We start from the raw sequence: 16,978 nt of genomic DNA on the forward strand, positions 1-16,978 counted from the left end.
TAAAGTTAAAACTTTGCTTACAGAATGTTGAAGTTCTTGAGGCCCAAACCTTCTGTACATCCCCACCACCTTTCTCTGTGATTGATTTCTCTACAAACAATCAGGAGTTTAAAGTTTTAATGGATGTGGTGACAGCAGGAAATATTATCTCCATGATGTTGATGGGGAAATAGGGTAATTTGCCAAAGGTCTCACAGGAAGTAATACTTTTATTTGGAAAGTTTATGCTGTTTGTTGTTCCTGCTTTTAATCTTTTTTCTTCTTCTTCCTTTTTTTTTTTTTTTAATTGTATTTTGTGTTTCTGCTGTTCCATTTTCAGTCACATCTTTATTATCAAGGTTCTTCGTGTGCTACTTCTGTCCTGCTCAGGGTGTGTGTAACTTGGTTTGCTTCCAGACAGCTCACAATTTCATGTTCTTTCCCCTTGTAAAATTGTCATATAAGAACCCATGTGCTTTCTTTCCCCCTTCTGAAAAGCTGCTACAAACAACTGCCACATTACAACACTGTTTGGCAAAACTCTCCTTCGTGCCACCATCCTCCAAAAACGTCAACACTGTTGCTGCAGGGCAGCAGGTGGTGTTTTGTTCCAGGAATGTGAAAGGGGACACATAAAATTTCAACAAGTTGTTGGACTGTCAGAAATCATCTCAAATAGGTTCTTCTGGTAATGCCCATCTTTGTGGGTGGTGTCTCTGCTCTCCTGACTGCTCAGGATGCAGTTCCAGAAATCCCCATTCCTGATGGCATCCCGTGCTGGTACAGGGTGGGCAGCTGCTCTCACTGTCACTAGTGTTATCCCATTTATTTGCAGGCTTTTTCCACCTCTATCCATCTTGTTTTCTCATTTGATACCTCTGTTTAGAGAAAGCCTTTTTTACAGCACTTGGCTCAGCAAGGTGCCTGTTTTTGACTCCCAAGCACTATGACTCAAAGGTATTAGTAATGGGTAGATGACCTCAGGCAATACAGTCCTGCCCTTCAAACTTTAGATCTCTTCTACTCTTGCATTTATTATAATGTGTGTCTTTTACAATTGAAGTTTCCAAGGAAAAAAGTGAGAAAGCACGTAGCAGTGACAATTTTTTTCCCTCTTTTGTGTATAATGTAGTAAAGAAAGAGTGATAATATGTTTTACAGCTAATGCATCCCTGGCAAAAATACCTCCTACTTTTTCATGGTCGCTAGAAGCTGTGTATATATCATTTTACTTATCCTCAGAGTCAGATATAGATTAGGGAAGAAAATATTTTAAAATGGCTAAAATATTTCTGCTTTTTGTTCTTATTTATACTAGTTTCTCTTAGTTATACTTCATTTACTAAGATGAGTTACTTCTCCCATATGTCTGTATGAATTTATTCTCCTGGTTTCATTTGCCACTACGCCAAGAGGTGAAACCAACTGTGGACCAAACATTTTTGGATTTCAAGGTGTTGATTTCCTGCATCTGCCAGAACAGGTGAGACAGGTTAGGTTAAGTTGTGCTAAATGTCTTCTTGTGAGTTTATGGAAAGATTGCAGCCCAAGTCTCTTTGCTGCCATTTGAGGTAGGGCAGCCTGTTCTAAATGGCTTTTTGGGGTATTGCCATGCAGTTCTTTGTCGGAGCCTGAGTCATGCTTACAAAACTTGTGCTCTTCTGCTAGAGTGGCGGGTTGAGCACCAGCAATCCCACCAGAACATGTGCGAGGAGGGGAAGTGACTGATTTGATTGCCACAAGGTGACATTTCTTCAGCGCCAAATCTCTCTCCCCTGCACCTGTCTTGAGAGCAGATGACTGCTGCAGCCTCCTCTCCTAAAGGGAAGAGGAAGAGCTGCTCCACCAGGGTTCCCATCAAGAGCAGTGATAGCTGTCCCCTCCTGGCTGCTCCTGTCCCCCCCAGGACAGGACTAAAGGCAGAGAGCCCCAATCACGAGGTTTATTCAGTGACATCAAGGATCACAGTGGATATCTGTGTGTTACGCTGGGAAGGCGAGTGTCTGCTCCTTTTTTTATTCAGGAATCGTTCCAGAGCAGTTAATGCTTTCCCTGGCTCCTTGACCTGCATGTACGAGCTAGATTTACATGAGCTAGACCAGCTGTTCTCAGCCTGGGCTGGGAATTTTGTTATGCAGGGAGATTGAGCCGCTTGTTTTTCACGCATCAGGAAGAGCCCTCGGAGTGTCAGTCAGCTGGACTCGTTAGGTGACAGCTCCTACCTTGGGCTGCTTTAAAAATAGCCATTGTTACACTCAATTGCTCCGCGGGAAACCTTCGACGGCTGGCGTGCTTCTATGCTGATTTGGGCTCAAGCTTTTCCGTTCCGGCTATGTGCTTCTTTTCCCGGGGCTTCCCGTTTCTCCCGTTGCAGAAACACAAATTGTGTCCTCTTGGAGCTGTTTCTGAAGACCGCTGTTTGCCGCTCGGAGCTGGTTTTTCCTTAACATTCCTTCGAGGAGAACAGCGTGGCACAGCAGGAGCTGCGCTGACCTCTAGTGACAGGTCAGGAGGACACAAAGGATCTCTGCTGTTCGCGCCCACCAACAGCGGCTTCCCTCGGAGCATCCCCCTTTCCTGCAGCCTTCAGCCCAAACAAATCCCAAGGGCTCAATCTCTCCTGCAGTATGGCCAAGCCTTTATAATATTTGCTTAAATTTCTGTCCAGTTGTTGAACAGCTGGTGTGGGACTCAGATGTCCTGCTGGCTGTGCAATGGCAGAATTCTATTAACTTTTATTAATACTGTATTCTATTAATACTTATTAATAGAATACAGAATTCTATTAACTTTTATAAATACTTAACTATAAAATGAACAAAATTTGCAAGCTGATGGTATTCATTCCATTTAAAATCCTACAATAAAACGATTTATATGAAGATAACACTTGAAACTCAGAGTTTACAAAATCTTGTTTTGACTCTTATAACTTGCCTTTCATCTACATTTCAGTCCATATGTCTTGCTGCCAACAGGGGAGTTGGAAGGGTTCGGTGAGATACTACTTGTTATGAAACACAGAGAAAAATCTTATAATTAGCAAATGTATCTGGGGTTGCTAGACCTCTTTCAAAAGATTTTAGACACTTCATGCCTCACAGTTTTAAATGGTTTTAATTTTTAAAATTTTGAAGTGTTAGAAAATTGCCTATAAACTGGGAGCAGAGTTGCTCCGTGTGTGTGAGTCACAGAAGTCAGCTGAGTGCACCCAAAATTGAGTTGCACCAAAACTAGGTGGGACAGTCTTCATATGAACAGATATTATCAACTGTACTTGTACAGAAGAAGAAGGAAGAGACGACAGTGGAAATCACAGGGAACTAAACCAGAGACCTTAGAAGTAGAAGGGAATCAAAATGTGAGAGACACTGTGCAGGGACCTCTTGTTTGGCTTGCCCTGGAGGCTGGTAGATCATGTGCAAGAGGCTCTTGTTCCAGGTCCTTGCCCTTGAGTCCTGGATGCTCCTGGGTCTCTAGGACCTGCTTGGAGTTAGGTGTTTAGCCTGGGAAAACACCCCTAGTGTTAGATCCTCCTGGACCATTGTCCTTGGGGTGCACGTTTGCAAGTGTTTTGTTAGGTCTCATAGCGGTAGATGTAATGTGTTCAGCAAACCCTCAAACATAAACTGCATTTTACTGGATGAGGTAAGGGCCATTTTGGCTAAAAATAGTTATTGCTGCCTTCTGGTGAAATAACCCAATACCAGAACTATTACCAGATGCGAAATTAAAATATATGTCTGAATGCACTGTGCAGTCAGCAGTGAAATCCTCAAAAGCTCCCTATCATCTGCTTTGGTTTATCTCCAGTGGGCTACAATGAACCAACATCACAAGCAGTAAAACAGCTAATGTAGTTCCTTCTTTTTCCTTAGCAGTCTAAAGGAATTTAAAAATAAGAATTCTCCTTTTTTAAAAAAAAAAGTATAATCATGAGCAAATGTGAATGAAAATTCTCTGTTCATTCAGCCCACTGTTGTGCAAAGCAAAGGATTCCCTTTCCTGTCTTATTTTTGAAACTTCCTTATTCTGTGTTTGCTCGGTTGGTGATGCTGAAGGCTGAAGGACACATTCATTGCTAAAGGCATGTTTGAAATGTCTTGCTTATGGTAAGAGAAGGACAAAGATGTCACATCTCTCTGGGTAGTTTTGCTACTTGGTGGTGGTGGCTTCTATTGCTGTGAGGAGAGGGATCACGGTGAGGGAAATGATCGGTTTACCTTGGCAGAAGGTCTTCCTAAGTACCGGAGAGCAGCTATCAATTTCACCACATGCCAAATCTTTATTTAGAGACTGAAAACTGCTTTTGTGGCCTCCAATGCCAACCAACAGGAAGGATGGGATACATGAGATGCTGAGGCTTTGGATCATGAGCAAATGACAGGATGTACTGGAGGCAAAATAGCAAAAGCAGGACTTCAGTGAAGACAGCTCCTGGAAAGGGGTATCAAATGGAGCAGAAAGTGGGGAATGCCCCTGTGCCCAGAGATGAGCTGGGTGGCTGCCTGCAGCAAGGACAGGTGTGTCACATCCTGAGAATAGAGTCCACTCACAAAGTTACAGGGACTGCCCTGACAACAGTAAAGTTTCTTTAGTTGAAAACAGACAATATTCTGCTGGGGATTTTGGAACACGTCTTGCCCACTCTTCTGGGCAGCTACTGCCTGGATGAGAAGCGGCAGAAATTGAACTTTTAATGTGAAAGAAACAAAAAAAATCTGCTTAGCTGCACTCAAAACTTTTCTGCCAGAGACATTCCTCATTAGACACACATGGTGGGATTTTTTTCAAAAGAGTTTGGCACAGCCTTTTCCCTGCTCCCACTGGAATCCATGTAGGTGCCACAGGTTTCAGTGGGAGGAGAGCAAAATCAATAGAGAGTGCTTTGGAAAAATGCAGCTCAGAATGGATCCTGGCAGCCTGAGTAGATAGGGATTGGAGGTGATGCTGAAATCGTCACGTAGAAATTTTCCATGCTGGCTAGCGTTATCCTCTCCATCCTCCTCGGTTCAGAGCTAATGGAAAGCAGTGTGTGGCAAAGCATGACTTGAGTGGAAGGGAAAGTCAGTGTTGAATAAAATAAGAATACCCTAATTTCCACTCTCCTCTGTGTCTTTTATCAGGACAAAAATTGCAGAACTTCCCTTCTTCCTGAGGTTGTCACTTAACTCTTGAGCAGCAGCACACATTGTGCACGCTGCTCCTTCCCGATGGGATTCTCCTGACGTGGGCTGAGCAGGCTGGGGCTCTGTTCTCTCCAAAGTGCACCTGGCACATACTCAGGTCTGGGAGAAGCAGGGGAGGAGGTCATGCTCCCTCTGTCCCCTTACCTATCTCACGTAAGGGCTGGCAGCAGAGGCTGCTGTGCCAGGTCACAGGTCTCATGGAAAAATGTAGCTTGGAAGGGATCTCTGGAGGTCCCTAATGCAATCTCCTGCCTTGGGCAGGGGAAACCTGAGAGTTCAGTGAGGTTGCTCAGGTGCTGGGGCACAGAAGTAATTTCTCCAGTCTAGAGGGGAAAGAGCAAAGTGAGCACAGACCTCAGACGTATGTGGGACAAAACATGCAGCCTGAAGACTGTAAAAATACCTACCTGGTGATCCAGTGGTCTTGAAGGAACCCTGACATAGCTGACATCCTGCATTTCTTTTCTTTGTGTCATTCTTTCCCCATCAGGTAGTAAAATCTCTTACTAATGCATGTTGTCACAGGATATTCCTGTTTCATTACATGTTCTCTTGCTGGCACACGGGCACTGAAGTGGTAAACGCTGGTGAGGAGCAAAGCGGTGCTTGGATTCAAAAACTTGCACAGCTGTGCCAGCTGTGGAGGTGGTGCCCCAGATGGGTCCATGTTTTCTAGTCCTGCTGTTGTGTGAGGTTATTCCTGCAGCTGAAAGTAGTGACAGTAGACCAGCCCTGCAGCAGCCTCTGTTACTCTCACAAGGTGACATTGTCACTCATTGAGAAATCTTCAGCAAGTGGCTCATTTTCCTCATCCCCTCAGTTATTCTGCTTCTCTTCTGGATGCAACACGCTCAGCTTCCCTGGGTAAACTTAGATCTTCTGATAAAAAAATCTATACAAATGCCAAATAATCACAGAATTTATCAGTTTGAAAAAGACCTCTAAGATCATTGAGTCCAACCTATGATCAAACACCACCATGTGAACTGGACTATGGCACCGAGTGCCACATCCAGCCTTTCCTTAAACACTCTCAGGGACAGTGACTACACCAGTCATGGTCTCAGAAGTGAACAGCTACACACAGCAATTCACCCCTTCTTTGCTTGAATGGCTCCTTAATAACTCCCTTGGCCTGCCTGGTGTTAAAAGAGGCCCCAGCACACACAAACTGCCCTCAAAGTGGGTGGCACTGTTAAAAGAACAATACTGTAGTGTCTTCTAGAGGCAGCAGCGGGGTTCCTGAGTTTGCCATGCACTTTGAAGGAATGCACTGTGGTTTAATTGCTGCCCAGATCAGGCCTGTGACATGCTCTAATTGGGTCTGTCACCTTTTTTTTTGAGGAATTAGGAAAGTGCCAAAGCCAGGAGCCCCTCTGCTGCCAAACTCAGATTCAACCCACACGAGGGTAACCATCAATGTGAGCTAATAGGTCACGACAACTCTTTTGGTGCCTTTAGCATTCTAGCACTTCTCTTAGTCAGGAATTCACTTAGGTCAGTTGCCACTGACTAGCTGAATATTTGTCATCACTGTGAGCTCTGTCTCTTGGACTCAAACAATCTGTTCAGCTGAGAGAGTTTTTTTCCCAAGGAATGTTAGTGTTCACTTTGATAGTTTTAACACTGGCTAGTTTTTTCACTGAATAGCATCCCAACATGAAAGTATCTGTTCATATCAAATATCTTTCTAGCTGAAATGCACATAACCCAGTTCCATAGTAACTTCATTCTCATTAACACTGCAGCATTAAAAGGGAACTAGCAGAATTCAGTTCTACCATGTCAGCAATTTTATTTTTTGTAGCAAGGAAAAGTCTGCCTGAAAAAGGACTGATTTTTTTTAGAGGATCCATATGGATATATAAAGTATTGGTGCCATTTGGTATAAATTGTAATCAGTTCCAGATTCTGCTGTACTCAGAAACTTGAATCATGGAACTGTACGTGGTGGTTTCTGTATTTTGAAGGCTCTCACCTAAACCGCAGCTCTTGTAACAACTCAAATGGCTACACCCATGGTGTCCAATCCCTTGTCTTAATCATGCTAAGAAAATGTTTGTTTAACTATGAATCAAAATTGTATTCCTAAGCCCTGCAGCTTTTCAGGTGAAATGACAGAACCAGCCTCGCTATACTGGGGCAAAGTAGGTGGGCTCCAGAGGCTGAATTTCACTTAATTCCTCCAATTGTGGTTCCTTTGTCAAAGCACTTCTGAAGGCCTGGAGCCAGGCAACGTGGAATGCTAAGCACTGGGATGTGAGTGGGAATTAGGCTGCTTGGTCTGCTTTGGCTCCCTGCGTGTGTTTTAAGGCATATTAGAGGTACAAAAAGGTGGAAGGGAAAGGCACAAGCACGCACAAAGTCTTCTGCCTGCTTACACAGTGTCTGGGATTGATGGAAGCGTGTGACTGTAACAAGCACATGGCTTTGAACCAGCAGAACATTTCAAGCTTCCTTCAGGGCTTGGGTCAACTGCTGCCCTCTTGAATTAGGTAGGGGAGATGGCAGACAGCTGGACACACCAAAAGGCTTTTTGAGAATTGCTGCCAACAGAAACTGATAGGTGAAGAGATGGGATTTGTTTTCCATGGAACCAGAGCCAGCACAAGGCATCACTCTGAACCTACTGGCAGCTTTCAATGCTGTGACCGATTTCCACCATGTCCATAAGGCAAGCTAGAGCAAAAGGCCAGCACCACCTGAGGTCTGTGAACTTTGATGAACAGCTAGAGACAAACGAGCCGACTAATCCTCCCTGCTGAGAGCACAGACAACGTTTAGTTTGGCAGCAGTTGTGCCAATGCATCTGCACCTGTCAGCCTGCCCTGGCACTCACACCTGCAAACAGGTGCTACCTGACAGCGTACTGGGATGCTGGAAATCTGAGGCAGGGGTGAGAGCTGCAGTGGTGGCTTGGATGTCTTACAGAGATGAACACAGCTGGGTACTGAAGCAGGAGGAGGTGGGAGTCAGGAGAGCACTGCCTTGTCTATGAATTTCCATGGTGGCTGAGAGCAGCCCAGGGCTCATCCTGAGCCCAGTGAAGGCTGTAACTGTGACCTTGCTCTTGACTGAAGTTGTAGGATTAACCTCAAGCAGACTAAGAGATCTTAATCAACTAAGAGATCTTTGGTTACAGCATTCACTAATAAGACTAGATCTTCTAGATCTTCCTTCCTTCTTCCTTAGGCACAGCAGGTGAGCAAGAATTATTTTTGTGAGTGTAATTACCGACCAGCTCTAGTGTTTGTGATCCACCTCTTTTTGACTAGAAGAGTAATTGGCCCTCTAGCCTCCCCTGCCTAATTCTAGAAAAGTAAAGAGAGTTTGGCACTTCACAAAGAATCTCTTCCCTAAAGATCCCTCTTTCCAGAGTTTATTGAGAAAGTTTATTGCATTTTGACAGTATCTCCACTAATCCAAGTGTCAGGTTCCAGCAGACAGAGAGAAGTGTCCTGGGAAGGACAGATGCTAAAGTCACATGGACTTTAGCAAGATCTACTGTAGTGTGCAGAACTGAAAGTGATAGAGCTTATGATAGTTTTGGTTCAGTGGCTGACCTGAATATTTTTATTCAGAATCTGAATTATATCTGAATAAATTTTATTCAGAATCAAAACAAGTTTTAATTTTATTTTCTTTTAATGAGAAATAACCTTATATTTGGGCAATTGGACTGAATTTGACTCACTTTTAAAAATCTCAAGTTATTCTTCTCCTTTCAATGCAGGGCAGGTCTAGAAGACACAGCAAAACATTTCATTTGAAAAATATGAAAAGGACCTGTTTCAGGACTTCTGAAAGAAACTCTTTCACTCTGGAGAAGGTCAAAGTGAAACATCTGTCAGTCTCCTAATCTCTCTCTCCTTCTACTGAAAAATAAGAGCTGATGGGAAGGTACAGTTCATCAAGAAAAGGAAATTCTCCCCCTTCTCCTCAGTATTTCTGAAAACCAGGCCATCATACTGCAGAGTGTTATTTGCAGATTTATTGGGAAACATGCCTAAACCAGGAAAGAAAAAAAAAAATTCCATGTGAATCAGCTTCCAAGTCAAACAGTTTCTGTAGGTCTGTGTTTGAAATCTTCCCCCTGGAAGCCTAACTTCAGGCATTAACTAATTCAGGTTCTGATCTTATTAAAACAGAATGAGAAGGAAAAACCAGCCAGACAACTCCCTAAAACTATTGTAATGTAAATTAAATCTAGTACTGAGAGGCTGATTCTTGTAAACACCTGAGGGCTGATTCTTGTAAAACAAACACACACAAAAAAAAGGGAGGGGGGGAGGGAAGAAAGGAGCCAAAATTAGTAAATAGTACTTTTTTTTTTCTAAAAAAAAGGTGATTTTATTGAGTTTTAATATACAGCTTTAATATGTTAGGGTAATCATACAAGATCTCTCTTGTGTTCAATTTACACATTACAATAGAGATGTGAGCTAAAATCTTTTGGTTTAATGTACAAAAGGAATCCAATGTTGTCCACTAGCAGCTTTGAACTTGGCAAGAAAGGTTCTAAAGACTTTAAGTGCAGTAACAACCATAGAGGATACAAAACGAATATAAGGACTTTTCGCCAAGGTATATAAACATTTGAAAACAAATGGTGCCTGCTCCACAGGGCAGACAACTAGCACATTAAAAAAAAAGTCACTGACCAATGTTCCAGGGAAGGAGGAGCATCACCCTGTGTAACAGTTCTTATAAAATGGACTAAGAATATCTGTATCATAGAATTTGTACTGATCAGAAAAAAAGGTCTGAAAAGAAACAGTAGGCAAGGAAATGAACAATCAAAAAAATGACATAGTAATATAAAATATTTCCATCACTATTTAAATGCCAAATTAATCAAGCAATAGTAAAAAAAAATCCAAAACAAAACTAAAAATAAAAAAACAAAAGCTCTTCTGTTTCAAACAACAGCACTGTTTTTGATTATTTTCAAAGATTTGTTTTTTATGAACACACTATGTACTTGTTTCTTTCATACAGAGCAATGTGTCCATTTGGTCTGTCACTTTAGCTGATAAACAACCCACCCATCACTTTTAACCCTTTTCCCCCCTTTTGTTCGCTACTCTGGTGCCTTCTCTCCTCAAGTTAAATACTTTTCTTCCTTTTCTTTATACAGTGCAGAGTATATGGGCTTAGGATGTGGAGATTTTCCTCTACTCCAGTTCACTCTCTGGCTCTGAGTTCAGTGGTGTGCAGTAGTTTGGCTTGTCTGAAGGCACGTACCCGGGGAGACAGAGGCACTTGTAGGAGCCTTCCGTGTTAATGCACTTGGCGTTCTTGCAGAGGGACATCCTGTTGTTCAGCTCGTTGCATTCATTCACATCTGCAAAAAGGAGACATCAAAAGGCACATGTGCTTAGGTCTGGTGTGTAGTTAATACTCATTTAGTTCCAGCATTGTTAGGACTAGAACAATCTGCACAAATGCCCCGAGAGCTTTATTTTCAGTTCCGATTGGGTGGAATTAGGCTGGGCCAAAAGCCCTAAAAGATGAATTGGGAAGAGGTGGAAGTTATCATAGGAAATCAATAGGGCCTTAAACTGTTAGATTACCAAGTCCAAATTCAGCCCAGCTGCACAACAAAATTAAGTAACCACTTACATGTGTTTATCTGATGACTGAAGAGTGACTTTTAAGAAACAATCTCGAAGTTCTTAGCACAACATCTGTACTTTACCAACCGAATACTTGAGGAGCTGCTGGTGCTGTCAGCTGAACAGTTGTGGGGACAAACTACCTGCACTCAACACCACGCAGCTTTGGCCTGGCATACACAGCAGCTACATCTTTTCTTGCTAAGGAGGCCAGCTTGCCATAAAGCCCTGAAGATTACAAGGCACATGGGCAGCTCCTCCCCACAGAGCTGGGAGATTTCAGCTGTGTCACACAGCAAAATGCTAAACAAGGTTAGTGCAGACCTGAGACTGAAATAATCACTCTGTCTGGACTAGGCTGCTACACCAAGGGGTTGCTTTGCTTCATCTTCTCACTGACGTGCTGTTCCCATGTTTAGTTGTTTTAATTGAGGATATAGATGTCTTGGTTAGTAAACCTGCAGACTTACTAGTCTGAGAGAGAGAGAAATAGTTGAGTGTGTTGACTGTTGAAGTCTGTGAAAATCAGGGGCCAAACTTCACCACCTGGTTATATGCATATTCAGGAAATCACTCTGAATTCACTCTAAAAATCCACTCCTAAAATCACTCTTCTGCTCTGGATCCAGTTCCATCCTCCTAGCTTACTGAAGCCTTTGAAAAACATTTGGTCTGTACATTAAAGTCTTGATATAAGTTTAAGCTTCATTCCAAAAATGCTTATCTGTTCACTTCTACTCCCTTAACTGAACGCAGCTGTAATGACCAAGAGGCACTGAGAAACACCAAGATATTTTTGTAACAATAATTACTAGCCTTTGCAGTAAATAAAACAAAGCTTGGATCTTTAATACAATTCAGGTGATCATCCTTAAACCCCTTTGTTCAAGGCCTCCTAAGGTCAAGTGACTGAGTGAACTGACAGACTAGCAGGAGATAATGATTTACAGGTGATATGCCATCCTCACCGACACAGGTCATTTTGGCCATGTCCAGGTGATAACCATCAAAGCAGTCACAGGTGTAGCCCTCCTGGACTCTTACACATCGGCCGTTTTCACATCCATTCAGAATACCACATTCCTCTGCTTGTAGCTCCTCAAAGCTGTTCAGGAAACCTGGGAGGAAAAAGAATTGCAAACAAGTAGGTTACAAAGCTATTGAATCAGTATACCCAAATATATAGTGGGAGACTGAAATTCTCTCAGAAGTTTACTGGAATGTGACTTGACTTTGCAGAAAATAGGTCAGCTTTAGCAGAGCTGCACCATCTGGAGTTTTAAATGTACCAGAAAAGTGCTGTGATATGTTTCAAGATGGAAACTGAATAACTTGGTTAACTCTTAAGTTTTATTTTGTGTTAAAAATCTGTGATTTTGTTTTTGTAGAATGGAAACTCCATAATTTCATTCTTTATTTTTTAAAGGGTAAGTCAGTGTTTTTAATAGCACCTTTTATTTCAATTGTTATGTTTATCAGCCTTTAAGGAAACAAGTGGTCACGCAATTTGGGAAAGTTTCTTAAAACAGGATTGTAGAAAAATAAGGGGTGTGTGTAGAGGGGCAAGAGATGCATTATAATTTATCCAGAAGAAAACATATTAAAAAAAAAAATCAATCCCAGCTGCCATAAGGAAAATAAGAAGAAATCAGAGACTGCTTTCCTGTTGTGGTTTTTTGTTAACAGCCCTTTGGCTTGGGCTTCAGTGACTGGTGCCAGTACAAATACCTATAATCTACCAATTCCTCCTTGTCATAATTCTAGATGGTGAAGATTCAAAGCTCAAAGAGTTGAGCTTTTTTTTTTCACCTCTTATACAAAGAGTTGTCTTTGTATTCAGTGGTTTGTATAATGCTTTTTGTGCTCCCTGCCTTAGGGCTTTTGTGACAGTTATGCTTTTATATATCAGGAAGAATTTATACTTTTTACATTTTTATTTTACATTTTTACAGGTTCAGAGATTGTCTCTAGGACTGAACTGTTCCTCTAAGTCTTAAGATTTTTTTCACTAGCTATCTGCTCGTGGAGCAGTGATGTAACAGGACTGCAGATGGCAGCCCATCACATCAAACAGACTTATGTGGAAAAAGCTGAGGATGTTTGAGTCCCAAGTTTAACAGCACAATGAATAAAGAGGGGAAATTGGAGCTGGAGTGGAATAGAGTAGGATATATCTCCCATCTGTCCTGTAACAGGTAGTGGCTCCTCCAACAAGCCAGCAACTTATTGAAAAACTGTTTACTGATTCATATTGCAACAGCTGTGACACATGTTCCTAAGCTACCTAGGAATATGAATTTCTCCCTTCCTTATGTTTTTTTTCTCCTGTCTTTTCTTATTTACTCCATCCTGTCTTGGTCCTTGAGGCCCTCTTTTCTACTGACCTGCTTTTTCCTTTCCTACTCTGCCCCTTCCATATCTTCATCCATTTAACTTCCATCCTGCCATTTCCACTCCCCCTCTCTCTGACTACAAATACTGTTCCTATCTGGCATTTTTGAGCATGTTGGACTTCTGAGTGAGGATCAAGCTGGTCAGTAATATGCTAAGTGGATTCTGAAGGCACTGAACACATAATGTGAGGTAAGTACTCGCTGACAGATGTCACATCTCAAGAACATATAGAATACACAGGATGTATACAAGTGCACATTAAATGGGAAACATTGCAGTCCTTTTCATGAGCCTTGTAAATCACTTCTCAGTGCAATAGTATTGAGGATATTGAGCACTGTCATGATGTAGGTAACCAAGTTTCATTACTTGCTGGAGTGCTCTGGCAGAGCTTGTAGAGAGCTCAGGAGAGACCCTTAAAGTAAAGACCTTTTCTGATTTAGAAAACAGTGCCAAGAAAAGCAAAGGTGTCCTCCCAAATACACAGGTATTTTTTAAATTAAAAAGGCCCCCAAAATTTATTAGAAATATAGCTTATATGTAGGCATATAGGTGTGAGCACAAACTTATGTACACACATATATACATATTTTTTCTCTCCCTCTCTATCATGAATTCAGTATGTTGTAATTTTAACTAGCTAAAACTAAAATATGTATCACTCACAGCAAGTTCTACTTCACAAAATATACTCTAGTTCAAAACAGCTTGATGGGACCTCTCTTGTAATTCTGAGATATGAATTTGCTTCTGTAAAAACTGATTGCACAATAACAAATATTGCACTGAAGTACATGGCCCTGCCATGGGATGGGATGTATTGCTGTATTCCTAACACAGCCTGCAGCAGGATTGTGATCCTGAAGTCTCTGATGCCCTAAACAGGATGCTCCATCAGATTCAGTGATAGGATGGGAGCAAGAGGCATGAGCTCTTAGGCCTTTGTCCCTAAGAGGTTGGAACTAGATGATCTTTAAGGTTCCTTCCCACTGCAGCCATTCTATGAAGTGGTCTCAGATGTGGATTCAAAACTTTCTACAATTTATTGTACCTACTTACCACCATTATATTTATTTATTATTAAATTATATACATTGTTTATACCTTGTGAAATGCTAGTTTCCAGATTAACAGTACATTACCATGGCTTACCCAGTCATTGTTCTGGGTTTTTCATGGTGTAATCAGCAGTTTTCAGCTGTGTGACATTTCAGTTCCACATCAACACTCAGTAACACTGAGTGGGGAAGAGCAGAGGGGCAGCTTGCAGGCCATACGTATGTAAAGCATGAGAAATTACCAGCTCCCTCTGATACTTCCACTTTTCTTCTTTAAAACTGTGATGAAGTACTCTGGACCTGTACAGGGTGCCTGATTTTGAGGAAGATGCTGAACTCTGTAAGCATTTATCTCCTGCAGATGTTGACAGTGAGCTGGTCCCAACCCAACGTAAAGAGCCCTGATATTGCTCAGGTACGGGAGAGATGCTGTGCACAATCCCTCACACCCTGCTTGGCAGCCAGAGCATCAGCCTGAAGTCCATACATGTGTGCATTCTCTGATCACACTGTGCTGTACATTTTCTCTGCTGAGCAAGAATGACTTGCATGCTCATTTCACCCATACAAGTTCTGTTGGGAAATCACTGAAAGATGAAGAGTCTTTTTTTCTTTCTAAATTTAACGCACTCTGGAGAAATCTGCTCCATGCTCTAAAGGAAAATCAATTTGTGAGAAGGAAAATTGTCAAGCCTTTTGACCTTGAGCTGTAAAACTGTTGGTAAACACAAATTTAGTACGCTTGGCACAAACTGTATCACTAGATTAAAAATTAATTGTACACTGAGCCCAACTGGACTCTCATACAAACCTGGCTCTTGAACTGGAACACTCACTGAAAGCTAGTGTCATAGGAATAACTAAAGCATAAATAGGCCACACTACCCAGAAGCAAAGAGAAGAATGAAACTGGCTACAGGGAAAAAAAAAAAACAGAAGTAAAAATCCCATTTCAAGTCTTTTACATAACAGAGAACCTCGCTTACGGTCTTCAACGAAGTATGGATTGGTTTCTGGAGTGTAGTGCTCCTCAAAGTCAACCAAAGCATCCTGTCCATACGGCCGGCGAGATCCTGGAACAGGAATGTTGCACAGCTGGGCGTAATCCTCTGAGGGGGGGAAAGAAAATAAGATACAAAAGTAAACACACTTGTAACACGGGCTGCATTACATTAGTCCCAGTGAGCTGTGGTTCATGTTTGCTGGAAATAAACTTTTCTTCCTAGAAACACCATAAATCTGCAGAAAAGAAAATTTCCAGAAAGCGTTCTCTCTTCAAGAAGGATGTCATTAAAATGTTAATGAGCCAAATATATACTATTAAGTCATAATAGGGATAACACCAGGGATAGATTTGAGTCAATAACTGTACAAAAAGTTATAGGTCAGGTTCTTCTGCTCTGCATGGGAAGCAAGAGCTGAGGGATGCTGTGCATCCCACTGCTGGTGCACTTCTCTCCAGGGCTATCTCTGCTCATGCTCCTCATTCTGTGGAACACAGGCTCTCCCAGACCATCCTGGCTGCTCCTTAAGGGAAGTAAATTGGGGCAGGTATGGCCAATATTTCTGGCACTATCGGCCAAGCTGCAGAAATAGAGTGAAAAATATTTCTAAAATAGCCCACACTTATCTACAAACTGGATCTTGAGGAAACATACAGGAGAAAGAGTCATATTTGATTTCGTGCCTCTCTCTAAAAGCTGAACAACACAAGTTGAGACCAAAGCAACTCTTCATTTTAGGTGTCAGAGTCCATGTTTGAAATGCTTATGCAGTTTGACTCTTATAAATCAAATAAAAATTGTGTCAACTCTGTTTCTACGACCCTTTACTAAAAGACATACAGTACAATTTATTTGAAAACAGAAATATTGTTAAAATACAGCAACCCAGGTACTCCCTTACTTTTGCTATGGTCTATTTAGCTTCTGGTTCTGTGAAGATTGCTTGGTGTTCTGAGAATCAGGCAGAGAAAGGACGGGAAAGAAAAACCACCAAAAGAGAGGGAGGAAAAAAAGCCCTAAGCAGATACAGAATCCAAGAATTGCAGATGGTTGCAGAGCCAGAAACCTCATGCTGTGTAGAACTGTCCCAGACAGCAAATAGTTGGATAAGTCCAGACTGCCTCTAGACAGTACAGAGCACAGCCCTACTTGCTGTCCAGCGCTGTAATTTTATTTTTACAGGTAGTATCTCCTCCACCTGGAATGATTTTATTTTGCACTGAAAATGCCAAAGTGTTCAAATAGTCTGTTTGAATTCTGTGGTCAACAACTTGGCTCTTTAGGAGTACAAGACGAAGCAGTACAGGCAAAGCTTGTCTGTGCACACCCAGAGCTGCCATGGCTGGCAGTCCAAGTCTGCAGCATGAACTCCCCAGTGAACTGAAAAATCATTGTAAATCCCACATTCTGCTGCAAGAGCAAAGTGGTTTCCTTTGAGGTATGTCCTCCCAAATATATTTATATACAGTAATAATATCCAAACACCACTTTCCTCTCCCAGAGAACAAAGTACACTGCCCAAGAGCAACATCCCAGGGCACAGGAAACAAAGCCAGCATGGCAAAATAAACAACATATAGCAAAGGTTACTTATATCCCCCCGACTGCACAGCTTCCCACTGGGATACTGTGATAATGAGCATAGTTTTAGGAGTTCTTACAGGACCAGAAACACCCCACATCTATCCCCAGATTAACATCCAAGCATGGGGACAGGTTATCATCTCAGAACGATCCCT

The 16,978-nt window shown here is 42.0% G+C and overlaps 1 protein-coding gene across 2 annotated transcripts in view; it reads right to left on the reverse strand.

Moving 5' to 3' along the window:
- Positions 1 to 10,232: 10,232 nt before the first annotated feature.
- Positions 10,233 to 16,978, reverse strand: part of LTBP1 (latent transforming growth factor beta binding protein 1) — a gene marked incomplete at its 5' end in the record, with an annotated part of 186,771 nt that continues 180,025 nt past the window's right edge. For both annotated transcript variants that reach the window (XM_084202889.1, XM_084202890.1), the window contains 3 exons: positions 10,233 to 10,512; positions 11,752 to 11,901; positions 15,222 to 15,344. In XM_084202889.1, the coding sequence (XP_084059015.1) occupies positions 10,343 to 10,512; positions 11,752 to 11,901; positions 15,222 to 15,344 (443 nt within the window). In that variant the 3' untranslated portion in view covers positions 10,233 to 10,342. The remainder of the gene's footprint in view (positions 10,513 to 11,751; positions 11,902 to 15,221; positions 15,345 to 16,978) is intronic.

The sequence above is a fragment of the Fringilla coelebs genome (assembly GCF_963513975.1).
Source record: "Fringilla coelebs genome assembly, chromosome: 3".
NCBI classification, from domain to species: domain Eukaryota; kingdom Metazoa; phylum Chordata; class Aves; order Passeriformes; family Fringillidae; genus Fringilla; species Fringilla coelebs.